The 19901-nt window shown below is 40.4% G+C and overlaps 2 protein-coding genes across 2 annotated transcripts; both read left to right on the top strand.

The window, feature by feature from the left end:
• Nucleotides 1-3357: 3357 nt before the first annotated feature.
• Nucleotides 3358-4716, top strand: LOC149818613 (uncharacterized). The gene has a single exon (XM_089986261.1). The coding sequence runs from the start codon at nt 3358-3360 to the stop codon at nt 4714-4716; it is 1359 nt and encodes a 452-aa protein (XP_089842387.1).
• A 29-nt stretch (nt 4717-4745) lies between these two features.
• Nucleotides 4746-5558, top strand: LOC149818612 (uncharacterized). Its single transcript, XM_089986260.1, has 2 exons — nt 4746-5118; nt 5206-5558. Exons 1-2 carry the CDS (start codon nt 4746-4748, stop codon nt 5556-5558), a joined length of 726 nt encoding a protein of 241 aa, XP_089842386.1.
• The last annotated feature ends 14343 nt before the right edge of the window (nt 5559-19901 follow it).

Here is a 19901-nt window from a genome sequence, read left to right as displayed (position 1 = left end):
ATCAATGAAAATGCAAGCCAAAGTATAAAAAGAGGTCTTCGAGGCAGTCACTGACCGCGCTAAATCCTTTTCAGGGGAGAATTAAAATTACTAATTTTTAATATTTTGGCAAATCACAAGTGGAACCAATAGATAATGTGTTTCAGAACAAAGAAAGGGCAAAAAAAAATAGTACTTCACAATACATTAAGACCACAAATTTTTTTATATTTACAGAGAGAAACCATAGGCGTGCTGGCTTTGCGTGACTTCTTACGCTCACTGTCCTGACAGCGTAAAACTCCGTGAGTTTACCTCTCGCCCTCAAGGAGTCGCCACGTTGGCCTTGTGCAAGGGATGGTGCCCATAAGATTTAAACTTAGACCATCTGCCCTATGACAAACCGCTTTAGGGCAAGACTTCACAATTCTAAATCAGATTTTTACATCAAAAGAACACGATCCAAGGGGCAATCCCTAACAAACGAACATGTTGATTTTTAGTGACTTAAAAACATGTTTAAACATGAATTTTTTTAATTTAATATATATATTTTTGCTAATTACGTTATACAAGGTACACCAATAATTTTGGATTAAGCAAACACCTAGAACTTTTGTATTTTGAAGTCATTTAGTCAGTACTCTCTCTCTCTCTCTCTCTCTCTCTATATATATATATATATATATATATATATATATATATATATATAACAATTGCTAAAACCATTTGTATATACAAATGACAATACATTTTCTTTTTTGTGAATCTGAGTCTATCATGGCTTATTTTGTGAGCATCAACATTTGTATCATTGGATTCCTACATGTGAGTGAGATATTTTGGTGATCCAGAAATCAATTTCCATAAAATGCTTCAAAATTTCTTAACTTATTAGAATATTTGTCAAAAAAAAAAACACAATACAATATTTGATTTCTAACAAACCAACCATGTTGAATACGTATATAATGTCAAATTAACCTAACTTGCATTATGAGAGTTCAACTAGACTGTACATAAATACTATATATATATATAGAGAGAGAGTGATGCGTAGCTGCGTAATGCCAGCTGGATGATGCTGAGCACAGCGTCAATTTCTGCAAAATATCTTTACTGGCGCACTAAAAGTGTACACCAGTAAAGGCCTAGGACCTTTAGTGGTCAGCTCGTGGCCTTTACTAGTACTTTTAGTGTGCCGTTAAAGGTCCCAAACCTTCATTGAGGCACACTTTTTGTAAGCTTTTTCTGAATTTTTGAGCTTTTTTGTTGATAAGACCTTATGGATATGATCTACAATTATTATTTAGTATAAAACAAGTTTTGGATCATGTGATTATGGTATACATGTAGGTTTTTTAAGTTCAACAGAATGGATGGCTCACATTGTACCAAAATTTTATAACTTAAAAAAATCCTATTTTTTTATCAAAAAACATGATCCATAACATAATTTTCATCAAATAATCTATGTTGAATACATCTTTAAGTTGTGATTGAGAAGATGTAATATGAACTATGATTTCCAGTAGGTGGGAGTAAGTGCATGCTCCTGGAGTACCATAGCATTACCCATATATATATATATATATATATATATATATATATATATATATATATATATATATATATATATATATATATATATATATATATATATATATAGAGAGAGAGAGAGAGAGAGAGAGAGAGAGAGAGAGAGAGAGATGGCCATCTATCATGGGGCTTGATAGACGGTAGTGCAAAAAAACACTAAAAAAATGCTAAAAACATTTTTAGATGTGATTTTTGATCACCGCTAAAGGTTCTAGATTCTATTGGAACCTTTTTGCGACAGTCAAAAACTGCTGCTAAATACCTCAACAAATTTAAAAGCTTAAGCGACAGTGTTTTGACCACCTGTAAAGGCCTCAGTTTTTGCTTGGACCTTTAGCAGCATTTGAGAACCGCCACTAAAAATTCTTTGTTGGGTTTTGTACTCTATTTTCAATGTTTTTACGGGAAAAAAATGTGGGTGTCTATCACTCTCGCGATAGACGCTCAATGTCATTCCAATCAGGGTTGCGCTCTTATGGATTGCGCAGCTAGAAAAATCGGTAGCTGCAAAATGCTTAGGTGCTAAATCGGTAATCAATTGCGTTGGCTGCCCATTGTGTGCATTGATGGACGTTCACATGCAAACAAAATTAAAGTCAAAATGCTGAGTTTTTCCTCCAAAAGGGCATTAGCGACAACAACTAATGTTCATTGTTTTGCCCAGAGCATCAGCCGTGACAAAATTGTCATTGCTAATGCCCTTTTGGCAAAAAACTCGTCAAAAACGTGATTTTTTGTTTTGTGCTGGCCATCCATCAACGCGCACGATGGATGGTCAGTGTGTTTGACCACTAATTTAGTACCTATGGATTTCGCAGCTACCTCTCTCTCTCTCTCTCAACTGGTTTTTGAGGGCTCAGAGACTAGTTGATTGGTGCGATGCATCCTTGCTTTTAGTGGCAACGAGGGCTCTGGGCTTTGGCGTCTCGGTGGCTTCTAGGGCTGAGGCTTTGGCGTCTCTCCTTCTATCGAGGTTTGCTCTAGTCGGGTGTGCTTGCCTCGATCATCGACTCAGGTCTCGACGTGTGTAGTATCTGTGGGGATTTCCTATCGGCGTCTGTATGGTGATCTGGCCCCGCCTAGTATACGTTGCTTGCTCGTAGAGGGGTCCTCGTTCGTGGTGTTGGCTATCGGTGATCGTTGCTGCCCCTATTCGTTATGTCGAATTTCATGCAGTTTCATCCCTACACCCCCTTCCTTCGCAGCTGTCGGACCACACTCATCTCCTATCGTGCTACATCCACTCAGGGAGTCAGGTTTCGGTGGGAAAGATGTTCCTCCCGTTCAGCATGCATCTTCAGTGGTCGATCAATATTCTCAATGCAACCGCCTATATTCTTTTTTGGGTTGTTCAGTGGACGTAGCAGCTCAGCGTCTCCATCTATCGCTCTCTCAGTCGCAGTTGCACAACATCTCTATCATGATGGAGGAGTCGTTCGCTGCTATCATCGAGGATTTGCCGTTGGTGGACGTTGGTGCCTCTGATCCTCCTCCAGTCTCCGCGCTGTCCTCGTCGGCGATCAGAAAGAGCCATCGGTCGAGACGAGAGGGCGCCTCACTTAGGGGTAGGCGACGATCTTTGAAGGTCTCTGCATCTCAGGTTGGGGTATCTCCAAGGCATTCGGCGCGAATCCTCTCTCCGTGGGGATTTCCTGATTTCTTGACATGAAGATTCTATGCTGGAATATCAGGGGCTTGAATTGCCCTCAAAAGCGCATGTTCCTTGCTAGTTGGATCCGGCAGGAAAACCTTGACCTTATCGCTATTTGTGAAACCAAGATGGCAGAGGTTTGTCGCTCAGTAGTATCTGAGATCTGGCGTGACGCAGTTTCTTTCTCCAAGCCATCGTTGCTGTTTGCAGGCGGTATCCTTGTCCTTGGGAGGCCGTCCCTTGGAGTCTACCAGCTTGATGAAGGCACGTTTTCTCTATCCGTCGCCATTCCCCTTCCTGCTAAGTCGATGCCAGCAGTGGTCACCATGGTGTACGGTCCGCACCGCCCGAGCCGTCGAGAGGAGTTTTGGGAGGACCTGAATAGGATCCTTCTGTCTTTTGGGGACCAGCACCTCATCATGGGCGATTTCAACTGCCTGTTGTCCTCTTCTGACTCGAGTAATCCTATCTCCTGCTCGGCTTCTATGCTTGGGTTCCAAAATTTCATTCAATCGAACCAACTGTATTCTGTTCCGCATCATGGTGAAGCTTTCTCTTGGTCCAATCGTCACGCTCGCCCATGCTACCGCTTGCTTGACCGTGTTCTCGTCTCTCCTGTTCTGCTGGCCTCGCTAAATGACCTCTCATGTTGTCTTCTCCCTCCATCTGTCTCTGACCATAGTCAGTTGGTCATCCGATGGGGGCATGGTTTTTCCTGCCACATCAAATTCAGATTTGAGCAATGGTGGACCACGGAGCCAGATTTTGAGTCTCTAGTCTGTCTATCTTGGTATGGCTCATGCACCGCAGCTAGGGCGACTACTCGTTGTGTGGTTAAGTGTCGCCGCTTGTCTCAAGCAATTAAATCATGGCTTATCTCAAGGCATATCAGTAAATTTCAGCATATAGAGGATTGGGAGCGTGAGTTGTCGTCAATCCACCAGTCTCTCTCAGACTCGGCCTCCATGTCGAACTCAGGTATTGCCTGCCTGAATGCTAGATCCACAGAGTTGACTCTGCTTTTACGATCGTGGCGCATGAAAGAGGAGATTCGGTGGAGGCAGCGGTCTCGTGCTATTTGGCTTAAAGCGGGTGACAGAAATACTCGTTTTTTTCACTCTGTTGCCTCTCATAGGCATCGTAGGCATGTCATTCCTTCCATATGCATTGAAGGTATTTACCACTCTGGGGATCAGGTTCTACCAGCGGTGACTGATTTCTTCATCAAGCTTTATGCCAGAAACCCCTCGGCCAGTGGGTCGATGGGTACAGACTTCATTCGTTGCATCGATCATGCGTTATCCAAGTCTTTGCAAGTGCCCTTTTTGGAAGAGGAAATCTTTGCGGCAGTTACAACTTTGTCTGGGTGGAAAGCCTCTGGTTTTGATGGTTATCCTGTGGACTTCTATCGCACCTTTTGGACGTGTGTTAAGGGTGATATTCTGAGTTCCACCGCAACAGTCGGTTACCATCTATCTATCACCTGACCATTGTATCTCTTATTCTGAAAGACGCTATGTCGGTGGACATATCGTGGTACCGTCCTATCTCAGTCTTAGGGGGAATCTATCGGATCATTGCCAAGGTATTGGCTACCAAGTTGCGATCTGTCGCTAATCAGATCTTTTCAGATGCTCAATTTGCCTTCATTCCCCATAGACGGCTGCAACATTCATTTATTTTGGCCACAGACGTGGTTCACTCTATGAAGTCCAGCGGGAGGCCGTTCTTTACTCTTAAACTTGACTTCCACAAAGCGTATGACTCGGTGCACTGGCCTTTCCTCTTTCACATGTTGGAGAACTTTGGATTTGGTCGACGCTTCTCTAGCTGGGTGCGTGAGTTGGTCACTAATGCACAATCCCAAATTCAGATTAACGGGGCCTGTGGTAAGTAGTTCAAGGTTGGGCGTGTTATTCGGCAAGGATGCCCCTTGTCCCCTCTGCTTTTTAACGTCGTTTTTGAAGGCATTGTAGTCTTGCTCAAGAGGGTCATGGAGTGTGGTTTTATTAAGCCACTAGGAGTTCAGGAGTTCCAGAGCAATATTCTTACTTACGTCGATGATATGATTGTTTTCGGCGTTGGATCCATCGAACATATGTTAAGAGTCAGGCTCATCATCCTCTTCTTCCTATCGATGTCGGGCCTCTCGCTAAACAATGATAAGTGTTGCATTTCCATGATCAATGTTCCTACGCATATGCAGGCCATTGGGCAGAAGATCTTTCAGTGTGCCACTTCGGATAAGTTTTTCTCCTACCTTGGTCTGCCGCTTCAGCTCTCACGGATTCCATCAGTTGCTTGGAACACCACTCTCCAAAAGGTTTAGACTAAAATTTCGACTTGGCAAACCTCCTACCTTTCGATTGCCGGCAGACTTACTCTCATCAAGCATGTTTTAAATGCGATGCCAGAATTTATTATGTCTATGTTCCTTATGCCTGTGGAAATCAATAAGAAGCTCTCTAGAGTATTGACCAGGTTTCTGTGGTCTGGGCAAGGTAACAATAAAAAACGTCACCTTGTGGGTTGGGAAACGATAAGGCTACCGCAGAATAGAGGGGTTTTGGGGATTTCAGACTCTAGGTTAAGAAGCATTGTTCTGGTTGTTCAGCAAAGTTGGTTTGCACATCAATCGGGGTCCCCTTATGCGAATTTCCTTCAGGCTAAATATGGATCAGTGGAGTCTTTGTTTGGGGGTCAGCACACAATTAGGTCGCCCATTTCGCATATGCGGAGATCGTGGATTCAAGCTTGGTCTGCTGTGTGGGGTGGTGAGGGCGACGACGTCGCTCAGAGCCTGCTCATTTGTAGAGTGATCACCCCGACTGGCTCCGTCCGCACTAAAGACACATACCTTTCTCTCCTGCCGGCAGGTGTGAATCGGTTCCATATGAGAATTATCTGGGGCAAAGGTCCTCCTCCGAGAGAGCGCTTCCTTGCTTGGCTTATTTTGCATGATCGGGTGCATACAGATAACTTCCTCAAGTCTATAGGTTTCTGTATTGTGAGTAAATGTGTTCTCTGCGAGAGGGCCGAGGAATCTGCGTTGCACCTATTCTGGGAATGTCAGGTCTTTCAAGATATCTTTAAGGTTACCTGGAATAAATCAGTCGTGTCCGTACGCCAGGAGTCTTTCGCTGTAGACCTTTTGTGGGGACCCCAGCCAGTTCGTAGATGTAAAAGTTGGCGGATCATTTGGAGAACTTGGTTGCTCTCTTCCTGGTGGGCCGTTTGAATGTCGCGCAACAATGCTATTTTCAGGCAGACCCCGGTTAATTTCAACAAGTTAGTAAATTATATTTTGGCGGATGTATACTCATCGTTACGCATATGCCTTCCGGATCTTCAACGCCACTTGCCGATAAGGCCTCCCTCGAATCCGGACTGATCGCCTCGGATTTTATCTGTATTTTGTGTCTATTTTTTGGCTTATGTGTTCTTTGTCTTGTTTGTCGGTTTCAACGGCTGTTGAACCTGTCGTAATGTTGATATCTTTGATTCGGCTCTCTCTCTCTCTCTCTCTCTCTATATATATATATATATATATATATATATATATATATATATATATATATATATATATATATATATATATATATATATATATATATATATATATATATATATATATATATATATATATATATATAATGGCTGTATAATGAGCCGAGCAAGCTCAACTCATTTAAACTTGACTTGTACACGTTCAAGTAAGCAAATTAGTCGAGCCTGATCAGGCATTCTTGTTCGATATTAAGCTCAATCATTAGAGTCATATAGCTGGTTTTAAGATATGCAGATATTTTGTTGAATAACAAGTACAAAATGAAGTTTCACTAAAGTGGGTTCAAATCCCACCCTCTACAACCTTATTCTACGTACTTATATCTTTTTAAATAAATCAATTTGGCTCGAGCTTGAACTCGAGTCAAGTTTATATGCAAAGTGTTCAAGCTCGGCTCGAGCACCCTCTCTCTCTCTCTCTCTCTCTCTCTCTCTCTCTCTATATATATATATATATATATATATATATATATATATATATATATATATATATATATATATATATATATATATATATATATATATATATATATATATATATATATATATAGTGTTAATGTTTTATTAATTTAGCTGAATAGATAGTTCAAAAATGAAGCCCACTGTTTTAGTTATAGATCAGTGTGCAGTGCTTGGAAGGTGAGGGAAGTGTCTCTGCTCTGTACATTCAAAATGACTCTTTATAAATCTATAATCCTGTTGAATATTAAATTGTTGGCATCTAACTTTATTTTTCTGCTTGTATTGATCTCTTTACCCAGCTGAGGGATGATGCCTCATCGGCTTGATGCTCATGTAATGACTTCACTTAATTAATAAATTAATTTTATCTTCTCTAAGAAAACAAAAACTTTAATTTGGATATTTTTTTTCTCTAAAAACTTTGTATTTTGCCCAAAAAGATCTCTGCTCATCTGGCTACGGGCTGCTCATAAAGTCATGAGTTTGAAACTGATGGTTCATGTCCCTTACTGCAAGGCTTAAGCTGGGTGTACTCCTCCTAAGGCGAGGGCAGTTGAGGTTTTATGCTGATGTATTTCTGTTTTTTTTTAATTGATGAAGAACCATTGTGAAACAAGTAAAACCAAACCCAGGGTTGAGCCCCACAACCACCCTGCCTTACTTGGCCCACCTCTAAAAGCTAAGGGCGTGTCCTTGAGCCAGTGGGGTTTGATCCAGCATCTTCATCTCACTGCTGCTACTTACTGAATGCAGTTATTAAGGAATAGGTAAACTTATTATACTTTTTGCAAAAAAAAAAAATTGATGTCTTCTACTCGGGTATGTAAAAAAAAAATGGACTTTTTTAGCATATGATCTAAATTTTAAACTACCCCGGATTAACAAATCTGTGGTTAACTCGATAGAGTTGACTGCAGCTTTGTCATTGGCTTCAAGTCTCTTCCTACTCAGATCTAGAATTATCTGTTGGGCTCTTCAAATAAGGGCAGCAGTTAGGGTTTGGAGACATCAACTCTGCGTTTTGCAGCAAGTGTATTAAAAAGTATGGTAAAAAATGATTTTAGTAATTAAAGTTTAGTACAAAATTGACATCTACAGGGTTCAGTTCATCAGGCAGGAGTGACCTGTCAACTTTATCAGGCTGAAGCCTTAAGGGGTTTGGCGCAGTGTAGAGAGCCTTGGCCTTTAAGCAAGTGGTGAGAGTTCTATTTTCATGAATATTGATCCCTTGCATTTATGAGGATAAGGGATAGGTCCTTGCTCAGCACGACTCTTTGGGGACAAGGGGTGCACCATAGGTTTACACTAGGGATGTCAACGGGTCCGGTTTACTCAGACTCGACCCGGACCAAACCCTATAGGGTTCTGGTATGGTGACAAAATAAGAAGTGTTGATTAAGACTTGGGTTCAGACCCGAAGGTCCGATTAATACATGGACCCAGGTATAGTTTGTGAAATTTTATACCAAAAATGGGGCTGACCCGAGTTCGGATTAAGACCCATAATTTTTCAATGTAAAAATGATAAAAAATATTATTTTACAGGGTATGGTCCGGGTCTAGTTCATGTTGTTCTTATCAAGTTCGGGTATGATTTCTCTTCCAAATCTCAATCCAAGTAAACTACTTATTAAGATAAACTCTTAAAAAATCAAACTCTTCTTAATTGTCCTAATCTAATAAAATCTGAATATCGGATTGAAGATCCATTATAAAATAATTCAATTACTAAAAATGATCTAATTGATTTAAAAAAAAATCAAAAACATCAAAGTGGATCCAAACAGATCCTTGGGTGGACCCTGGGTCTTTGGCTATGCTCCTGCATCATTCTCCCCGGGTTGAAGAAGACTTGACCTCAAGTTTGGATCCTACTTACGCATTTTTCTAATTTAGTTTCACAGACCCACAATAAGAAACTGGATCTGTATATTGCTCCACAAACTGAGTAGTCCAAACCGCCAGAATATGTGTTTGAAAGCTATATATATTCTTCCTAAACCATCTGTAGTCATATGGATCCCGATTTTGATCAAATGGATCAAATAGCTCTAATATAGACTTGATTCAATTTGAAAAATCACTGAATATAGGATTTGAACCACTCGCTTTGTCATCTAGTGTTTCAAACACGAGTTTAGAACATGGCTTTGGACCCAAAGACTTGAAGAAATGGTAAATGGAAGCTTGAATTGAGACTAGAACTGTGAGACTTGGGTCTGAAGGCCCGAACCTGCCCCCACATAGATGAGAGAGATGGAGGGAACCAGTTCAATCCTGAACTGGTTCCTCCCCTGTCATCATGGAGGGGGTTCCCACCCACGCTAGGTCAAGAGACACCCACCCCCCATATGCCAAACCACGGGAGGGGCCTCCGACCGGCCATCCCATCGGTCAGAGAGCACCGACGACCGGTGGTGTCTCCATCAGTGGTGGGCCCACTGGCGGCTTACTGCAACCCAATGGTGGAGGAGGCAACTCCAACCACCAGCACATGGTTGGTGCTGGAGTCGACTCCGGCAAGAAGGGGAGGTGTCTGACGCCCAAATCTGGTCAGTGAAAAGATGTCGACCGGATCCCTGCAGGCGATGGGGATCTGTTTCGTCGATCGTCCCTCCACGAAGGGGAACTCCACGGAGGATTTGGGGGCCTGGTGTCCTCCACGCAGCTGGGTGCTCAGCAGGCCATCTGTCGGCGATGCAAGGTTTAGTTTGCTCAGTTCCAGCCGACAGAGGGACGTCGGTCTGATCTTGGTCACTGCCTGGTTGGTTGTCCTCTCCAAGAAGAGAAAAACCCAGCAGAACTTTGAAAAGCTCTACTGGTCATTGAGGGCCACTTGATGGCGTCTGACCGCCTAGATCTAGCCGACAGGATGATGCTGATTGGATTTTGGCTGCCGTCGTGGCCCTATCTGGTGGTTGGTTCTTCCCACAAATGATGTGGAGGGTTCCGTTGGTTGTTTGAGGCCCTACGTTTGTCCAGCCGGTGTGCAGGCTTGTCCCGGTGGCTAGGGAGACTGTCAGATGACTGGGTCCAACTAGCAGATGGTGGCTGGCCGAACTTAGGTGTCATATAAGTTTGTTGAGCCTTTATTTGAACTCTGCCAAATTTTGCGGTAGTTGATCAATTATTTTCAATATTGAAAGTGTTCTTAGCGCCATCGTGAGATTGATTGGTGATGATTCCTGGCTCTGATACCAAATTAATATAAAACAAGATGACCCAACTTAAGAAAAAATTATACCAACTACAACTATTTAAGAAAAATTGAAAATAACAAAAAATAACTAAAAATTATAAAAAATTAATGTAAAATAAGAAATAACTAAAATAAGCTAAAAATAACAATATTTGAAAAATCCAACTCTTCATTCTCAAGTCTATATACGACACTCATCTTTTTATAGATGATGTCTTCCAAATTTCATTTCAAGTAAACTACCTAATCTGAAACTCCTAAAAAAATAAAACTCTTTTTAATTATCCTAATATAATAAAGTCTGAATATCATATTCAAGATCCATTATAAAATGATCCAAATACTAAAAATAATCCAAATATGAATATTATAAAAATAATCTAAATATTAAAAATCTAATTAAGAATAGTTTTTTTTGTCGTAGAAAAACAAAAATGTATTAATCAAAGTTTCACATTTATTGCACTTTAATCTAAATAAGAGTTGTTAACTTATGTGAGTATCAATGTTACTTCAGAAATAAATACAAATAAATGTCATGCATTATGATCAACAATCTTCTCAAATGATATAAAGGGCTCCATTTTCTGGCTAAGGACAACTATAGTTAGAAAACTATATTATGCTACTCCTATGCACGAAAATTGAGAAAAACAGGGGGGAAATTAGAAATTGCATAAACTAAAAAATAATAATAATTTTCATTTATCAACTATCTAATATCCTCCCTACATAACAAGTATTTGTAGAAAAATAAAACCCTAATCTTACTTTTGGATCTTAGATATATCTAATATCCATATACAAAGATCCAAAAACTCTAAAAACTAAAATAGATCAAAATGGATTCTTATAAACCTGAGTCTTCTATTCTACTCCTGCATCATTCTCTCCAGGTTGGAGAAGGCTTGCCCTCAAGTTTGGATCTCGCTTGCACTTTTTTTAATCTCGTTCCACCTTGTGGGTTATGGGCCCACAATACGAAACTAAATCCTTATACCACACCACAAACTAAATAGACCAAGCAGGATCTGCTCTAATATGCATATGAAAACCTGAAACATTTTTTTTTGAACCATCAATAGTCCTCGACTGCCACTTTTTGAAGATCTGGATCAAATGAGTCTAAAGGTGGTTTGATCTAATTTGAAGTAGTCCATGAACAAACAATTTGGATCTCAGGCTCCATCATCCCATGTTCCACATGCTGCTGATATTGCACCCTAAGCATGCTCGAGTTCTGTGGCAAGCTTGTATTAGGTGAGGTGGGTATGGATGAAGTTTGATAATGGATAGGAGGTGATGAATGGATTGGTTCTTTTGGAACTAGATCAAATGAACTCTGGTTTAATTTCATGATAGGTTTTTTGGATATGGGGTTATGAGGGTTCAAGATTGGTTTAAAAAGATCCAACAAAATAGATTTGGACTCATCACATGATTTTAAATCCAAATCTTCTTTAATTGGATCTAGGATTGGGATGGGCTCTAACCGATTTTGGGTATCTTTTAGGCCAAAATGGAAAGGGTAATGGACCTACGAAGCATACCTGCATCATTTGCTTCAACTCGATCTATATAAGTTGTTCATACCAAGCATTTGGGTTACACTGGGTCCAAGTAGGTAGATTTTGAGACAATAGTTGGTCCAAATACAAGTAAGGTGGGGTTTGGAGTTGGTTAGAGTCCAAAACAAGATAAATTTAGTTAAAATGGGTTTTGGGTCAGGGTTTGGGTCTGACACATGAGTATTCTAGGTTGTATATGGGCCAAGGTTTGGGTCTAACACATGATTAGTTGGTTAACTAACTGATGTAAACCAAGCAGGCTAAATTTATGAGAAAATTTTATTATGCTACTCCTATGCACAAAAATTTTAAAAAACAGGGAGAAAAACTGGAAATTGCATAAACTCAAAAAAAAAAATCATTCAACTCTTTGATCTCCCTCCTTACATAACAAGTATTTATAGAAAAATAAAACCCTAATCTTACTTTTGGATCTTTTCTAGATCCAATATCCGAATACAAAGATCTAAAAATTGTAAAATCTTAAATAGATTCAAATGGATCCTTATGGACTTGGATATTTTGTTTCGTACTTGCATCATTCTCAGGTTGGAGAAGACTTGCCTTCAAGTTTGGATTCCACTTGCACTTTTTCCAATATCGTTCTACCTTGTGGGTTATGAGCCCACAATACAAAACAAGATCCTTATACCGCACCACAAACTGAATAAACCAAACAGGATATGCTCTAATATGCATATGAAAACCTAAAACATTCTTTTAAAACCATCCATAGTCCTCGATTGCCACTTTTTGAAGATCTAGATCAAATAGATTGAATGGGTCTAAAGTTGGTTTGATCCAATCTGAAGTAGTCTATGAAAAAATAATTTGGATCTTTGGCTCCATCATCCCATGTTCCACATGTTGCTGATGTTCTACCCTAAGCAGGCTCGAGTTCTGGGGCAGACTTGTTTTAGGTGAGGTGGGTACGAGTGAAGTTTGAAACTTCATAGGAGGTGATGAATAGACTGGTTCTTTTGAGACTATGTCAAATTGACTCAGGTTTAGTTTCATGATAGGTTTTTTGGATTTGGGGTCATGAGGGTCAAAGATGGGTTTAGAAAGATCCAATAAAATAGATTTGACAAATCACATGATTTTGGATCTAAATCTTCTTTAATTAGATTTAGGTTTGGGATGTGCTCTAACCTGTTTTGAATATTTTTGTGGCCAAAAGTAAGGGGTAGTGGATCCACAAAACATACGTGTATCATTTGCTTCAACTCGATCCATGTAGGATTGTTGTCCCCTCTTCTCATACGAGCAAGTTGTGTATTTGTGAACCACCTTCTAGCCTATTGACGCAATGCAAGCCTGATTAGGAGTATTTTTTATACTCTGAGATATGGTTCTCCTCGAAGATTCACTTAATTGCTTGAATCCAATCAAAGAATGTTTTTGGATCACATCAACTTGTGAACTTTGGAATACAAAACTCTTCACCATATTCAACACAGATCCAATGCTTTAGCCATTATTTTGGGGTTTTTGGTGAATGTTTAGGTTCTGGGGTTTGTGCAAGTTTTTGATGCTTGGTTAAGGTCTTGGGTTGGTCCTGTTGTAGCTCTTGAACTAGGCTAAGGTATGGATATAGGTAATAAAGGATTTGGGTATTGTTTGGTGAACCTGAATAGGTAGGTTGTTCATATCGGGTATTTGGGTTACACTGGGTCCAAGTAGGTAGATTTTGAGATGATAGTGGGCTTAAATACGATTGAGGAGGGATTTAGAGTTGGTTCAGGTCCAAAAAAAGGTTAAAACAGGTTTTGTGTCAGGGTTCGACTCTGACATATGAGTATTCTAGGTCAGATATAGGTTAAGGAGGTTGAAGTTTGGGTCAAACCAGGTCGGTTCTACATGAACTGTTCCGAAATTTTTGGTTTGGGCCTGATCCAGATTAAAACCTTGACCAAATTCGGTCTCAAGGAGTGTCATTTGGGCCAAAACCGCACCCAAACCTATTTGAATCAGGTATGGGTTTCTAGAATCGGTCCACAATATTAGCAGGTGGACGATCCAATTATAACTGGCTCAGATGGGGCCCCCCCACCCACATTAGGGTTTGCACGGGGACTCCCCCATCAAACCAGTGAGGGCTTAAGGAGTGTTGCAACCAGTGGCTTAGCCTCCTGCCAACCATCACTAGTAGGTGGCCTCGGTAGAGAGACGTCGACAGGCGACTGAGCCACCATGCCACCCTCATAAAAATAGGGGAGGTCAGTGTGCTCTCCCTTGGAAACTGTGAAGCCTTGGAAAGGTTCTGCAGTCAGCGGTTGAGCCTCCTGCCAACCATCACTGGTCGGTGGGTGGTGACCCACTGGCGGAGAGTTGATGGCCAGCGGTCTGGCCATCACCCCCTCCTCATGGTATTGTGGGTAGCTGGTGGTGGATGCACCACCACTGGCTGCTCTTTCCATGTTCTCAGGTGGCCAAGGCGCAACCCAACCCATCAAGTTCGATGGCAGGGCAGTGATGGTGGCAGTGATGATGGAGATAGGACCAGGTGTAGATGAAGAAGATGGAGGGGAGAACAATGGTTGTGGTGAAGGTGATGGTGGTAGGGAATAGAAGAACAATGTCTGTGGCAATGATGGAGAAGGCTAGGGTGGGGTACAAAGAATTGATGAAGATGGTAGGAGGACGAACAAAAAACTAGGGTTGTGGTAGAGGTACCTGGGTCACCATTGGGTGATGCTCTGTCGAATCTGATGATCATGTGGTACAATTGATTATGGTGGACGTCATGGGTGAATATAAAAGTGAGTCGTGCGACCTTGAAATGATGCTTATTGTAGAACATGATTGCCATTGATCCCAGTAGTCGTGGGACATATGATCAATCAATGTGCTTCCCTGGTTGCAGTTGGAAAATTTGAAAATATGATAGAATTGTCTTCGAATATAATCAAGGTGATGATCCCTTGCTCTGATAGCAACTAATATTAACTGAGAGGGCTCAATTTATGAGAAAACTACGTTACGCTATTCCTATGCACAAAAATCAACAAAAGAAGGGAAAAACTGAAAATTGCATAAACTTAAGAAAAAAATAGTTTTCATTAATCAACTCTCTGATCTCTTTCCCTACATAACAAATATTTATAGAAAAATAAATCCCTAATCTTACTTTTGGACCTTGAATAGATCCAATATCTGAATACAAAGATCTAAAAACTCTAAAATCTAAAATAGATCCAAATGGATCATTATGGACTCGGGTCTTCTGTTTCGCTCCTCCATCACTAACATACTAACTGAAGGTTTGCTAATGTATAGTCAAAGATGAAGGCTTTTCTTTAGGTGTAGATGAATATAAAGAACACTCATTTAAACATTGAATTGAATTTTGGTGTTACTTAAGTTGAGATCATATACACAAAATCTCCTTTCAAATTTCAACCCAAAGAAACACTAAGTAAGCAAAATTTACTTAGCTTGGTGGCGAAAAACAAATCTTCTAATAATAAGAGGTCTTATATATATATATATATATATATATATATATATATATATATATATATATATATATATATAGTGAAACTGAAATATTTAAACCAACAAAATATGTAAACGGGTATTTTTTTTTCTTTTTAAGATGCAATTTGCAGACTAACCTATATGCCTATGCTGGAATGAATCAATGATGCTATAGTATGTTCCCTACACTATGAAAAGAGAATAGACACACACAGTAACACAATGAAAGAAAGAGAAACAAAACAAACTTGGTGGACTCGGCTGGACTGGTTGAGGGAAGAATGGTCTCTCCCCATATCAGATCATCACGCTGCCCTCCTTTTGCTGATGGAAAGATGAACTCACCGGTTAGAAAAGAGGGAAGAAGGGGGAAATAAGGCACGGCTGAAGAGAGAGAGAGAGGGAGAGAGAGAGAGAGAAGACGTGAAATCTAATGTGGAAAAATAGAAGAGGCTAATGGTGGGCTGGTGGAGAGAGAGAGGTGGGAGGTGTGAATTCCAAAGAGAGAGAGAGACGGCTCTTCCTTCTCAACTTCCCTTTTTATAATAGTTTAATTAGGTTTTGGAATTTTTTTTCAAAAAGAGCCTATATATTTTTCAAATATTTCAAACAACTCAATTTTTAAAAGTATTTCCCAAAAACTTACTTAATTTCTCAAAAAGGCTCAGAAAGGGTTCACATTGCTCAATTTAAAATTTGATAAAAACTTTGACAAACTTCGCAAACAAGCATTTTTTAAGCAATTATTGACATGATCATGCATGAAAAATATATGAATTTATGTGTAAAAGTTATGCATGATCAAATACCCCCATGCTTAACGTTTGCTAGTCCTCGAGCAAACTGAAGCAAAAACAAAAATGATACTAATCAAAACAAAAACCTAACTCACTTTCGTAGGAATCACGGTTGCATTTAGCACATGCAACAAGCCCTTTTAACCCCTGGGTTACCCCAGTGAACGAGTAAGGTCTCGTGAGGGTTTGCAGTGATGCTACCCACAAACATCTTTGTCATGTATGCATACAAATTTTAAAGCACAAAACATTAGGCAGTTAAGGAGTTTGTTTTCACAAATATTTCATGCCATTGCATTATCAAAACATGATTAGAGTCTTCTACTTGCCACCACAGAATAAAATATTTTCTTTCACTTTTCTAAATAGCATAATCATTTATGTTTCATCCTCAGAAATTCACATACATACATATCATTATTTACTTATCCTCACTCATATGTGTTCTGCACAAGTTTTCTCAATATTTGCTTTTAAGCAATGAACTTTTCTCTTTTACGCTTTTTTCTCTTTCTGGATTTTCAATTTTCCACATTTTTCAATTTTTTTTTCTCTGAGCACTATACCCAATTTCCAGTTTTTGTGACCCGTGTAACGAGCTTTGGGTCAGTGACTCCCAGGCCAGACGACCTTAGGGCACCAGATACAAAGTATCCCTCAGACTTAATTGCTCGAGTCACTAGACCTTCAATTTTCTATAGTTTACGTATAGTCTACTTCTCTGTCATGTGCAATGTCAATATCTATTAGGCTCTCTATAAAGTCCATGTAACGAGCTTTCGGGCCGATGACTCCGAAACCAGATGGCTTTAGGGCACCAGGTGTAAACACCCCTCAGGCTCTACTTGCTCGAACAAAATAGGCCACAGATATCAACGTAGACAAAAAATTGACTTCCTTCGTTATCCTTTTCAACATGGACTCAAACACTTCAACTTGTGTCTAAGCCCATCTACTAGGGAGTACGAAGATATCAAACAACTAAACGTATGCTCGTTTCACTTTTTGAGCTCTTAAATGCAATATTGTTCATTTGCTTAGTTTTTCCAAAAAAAATAAAACTGTGCATATCCATACTTGTGATTCAAAATAAACTCTAACATGCATCTATAATCATTTCTTTGAAATCCACATAAATAACCATGGTTTTCTAGATTCGTGTTAGAAAAAAAAAATCGTGGGGCTTAAAAATTCTCTAAAAACGTTAGATGTTGCAAAGCAGTCATATAAGTTCAAACTCATTCCCTAAAAGTCTAATTTTTATGAGTTGTCATAAAAATGCAAGTATAAAGACATGAAAAAATTGGGTGTGCAAACTATACCCCCCCCCCCATGCTTGAATGACACTGTCCTCAGTAGCACTCCCCCATGCTTATATGAAACTAAGGGACTGCATATGAAAACAAGATAATCGGGAGAAAAGAGTAGAAGTCACCTGACATATGAATGCATGTCCTATGAATGCACAAGAATGGATACCTGATCTAACAATATACTCATGAGATACAAGAACACAAAGCAAAATAACGAAAAACCATCTATGATATTTACTAGATCCTACTAAAAATACAACATACAAACCTGTGCTCCCCCTCATGCATCCACGAGGTTAATAGCCTCAATGTCTTGCTGCACCACCATATCAGAAATGTAGGGCTTCAGTCGCTTCCCATTAACTTTGAAAATGCTACCCGTTCGAGGGTCCAAAAGATCTACCGCTCCATGTGGAAAAACTCTATGGACTATGAATGGTCCATCCCATCTGGACTTCAGCTTCCCTGGAAAAAGATGGAGACGTGAATGATAAAGCCACACCTTTTGACCAGGCTCGAACTGCTTCCTCACAATATGTTGATCATGGAAATGCTTGGTTCGAGCCTTGTATATTTTGGTACTCTCGTAGGCTTCATTGCGCAACTCCTCAAGCTCACTCAACTGCAACTTCCTCTCAGCGCCAGCTTGGGCCATATCAAAATTGAACTTCTTGATAGCCCAATATGCCCTATGCTCCAATTCAACAGGAAGGTGGCATGGTTTCCCAAAAACCAATCGGTATGGGGACATGCCAATCGGAGTCTTGAAAGCAGTCCTATAGGCCCAAAGGGCATCATCAAGGCGCTGAGACCAGTCCTTGCGGTCTGGCCGGACTGTTTTTTCAAGAATCCGCTTGATCTCCCTATTGGAGACCTCGACTTGGCCACTAGTCTGTGGGTGGTACGGTGTGGCAATCCGATGATGTACCGAGTATTTCCTAAGGAAGCTACTTGTACATTACGAAAGTGCGTACCACCATCACTAATGATCGCTCTAGGGACTCCGAACCGACTAAAAATGTTGTGCTTGATAAATCGGAGCACCTCCTTATGATCATTGGTTCGGGTGGCCACGGCCTCGACCCATTTGGAGACATAATCAACCGCCACTAGAATATAAATAAATCCGAACGAAGGCGGGAAGGGACCCATAAAATCAATGCCCCACACATCAAAACTCTCAACAATCAAAATAGGAAGGAGGGGCATCATATCACGCTTGGCGATGCATCCTGTCTGCTGACAGCGCAAGCACCTCCTACAAAAATGATAGAATGGAGTCATACTCCTCCTCAGGAACACACCTTCGAATCATCTGATCTGGGCATAATCGAAACAACTCTGGTTTCTCCCAAAAATAGTGCTTTACCTGCGAGAAAAATCGATCTCTCTCATTGCGGTTCCAGTGCGCAGGGTATTCTCTAGTCACCAAAAAGTTGATTATATGCGCAAACCAAGGCAGATGCTTGACGTGAAAGAGCTGCTCATCCGGAAATGAATCATCAATCTGCCCCTGATCAGTGGATGTCTCCACTGTCAATCTAGATAAATGATCTGCTACAAGATTCTCACATCCACTCTTATCTCGAATCTCGAGATCAAATTCTTGTAACAGAAGGATCCATCGAATGAGACGTGGTTTGGCATCCTTTTTACTCATCAAATATCACAATGCTGCATGATCTGAGTAAATGATGACCTTGGAGCCTAACAAATATGAGCGAAACTTTTCAAGAGCAAAAACTACGGCTAATAATTCCTTCTCTGTGGTGGTATAATGCATTTGCGCATCAGAGAGGGTCCTACTAGCATAATAAATCACATAGATCGTCGCTCAATCTTCTGACCGAGAATCGCTCCAACCGCATAATCTGACGCGTCACACATAATCTCAAATGGCACTGACCACTCAGAAGATCAAAGAATAGGAGCAGTAGTCAAAGCCTCCTTCAGGGCCAAGAATGCCTTCAAACAGGCATCATCAAACACAAACGGCTAATCTTTCGATAATAGGTTGCACAACGGTCGAGAAATCTTGCTAAAGTCCTTAATGAACCTTCTATAAAAATCTGTGTGCCCTAGAAATGATCGCACCTGCCGCACAGAGGTTGGTGGAGCTAATCTAGCAATGGTCTTCACTTTGGCCTTATCAACCTCGATCCCTTTCTCAGACACAATATGTCCAAGAACAATCCCTTGTCTCACCATGAAATGACTCTTTTCCCAACTAAGAACCAGATTTGTCTCCCTACAACGCTGAAGCACACGAGATAACTTTTGGAGACA

This window comes from Nuphar pumila, chromosome 13 (genome assembly GCF_984573655.1).
Source record: "Nuphar pumila chromosome 13, dmNupPumi1.hap1.1, whole genome shotgun sequence".
Classification (NCBI taxonomy): Eukaryota; Viridiplantae; Streptophyta; class Magnoliopsida; order Nymphaeales; family Nymphaeaceae; genus Nuphar; species Nuphar pumila.
Note: the sequence above shows the minus strand (reverse complement) of the source record. Positions and strands in the feature narration are given on the sequence as shown.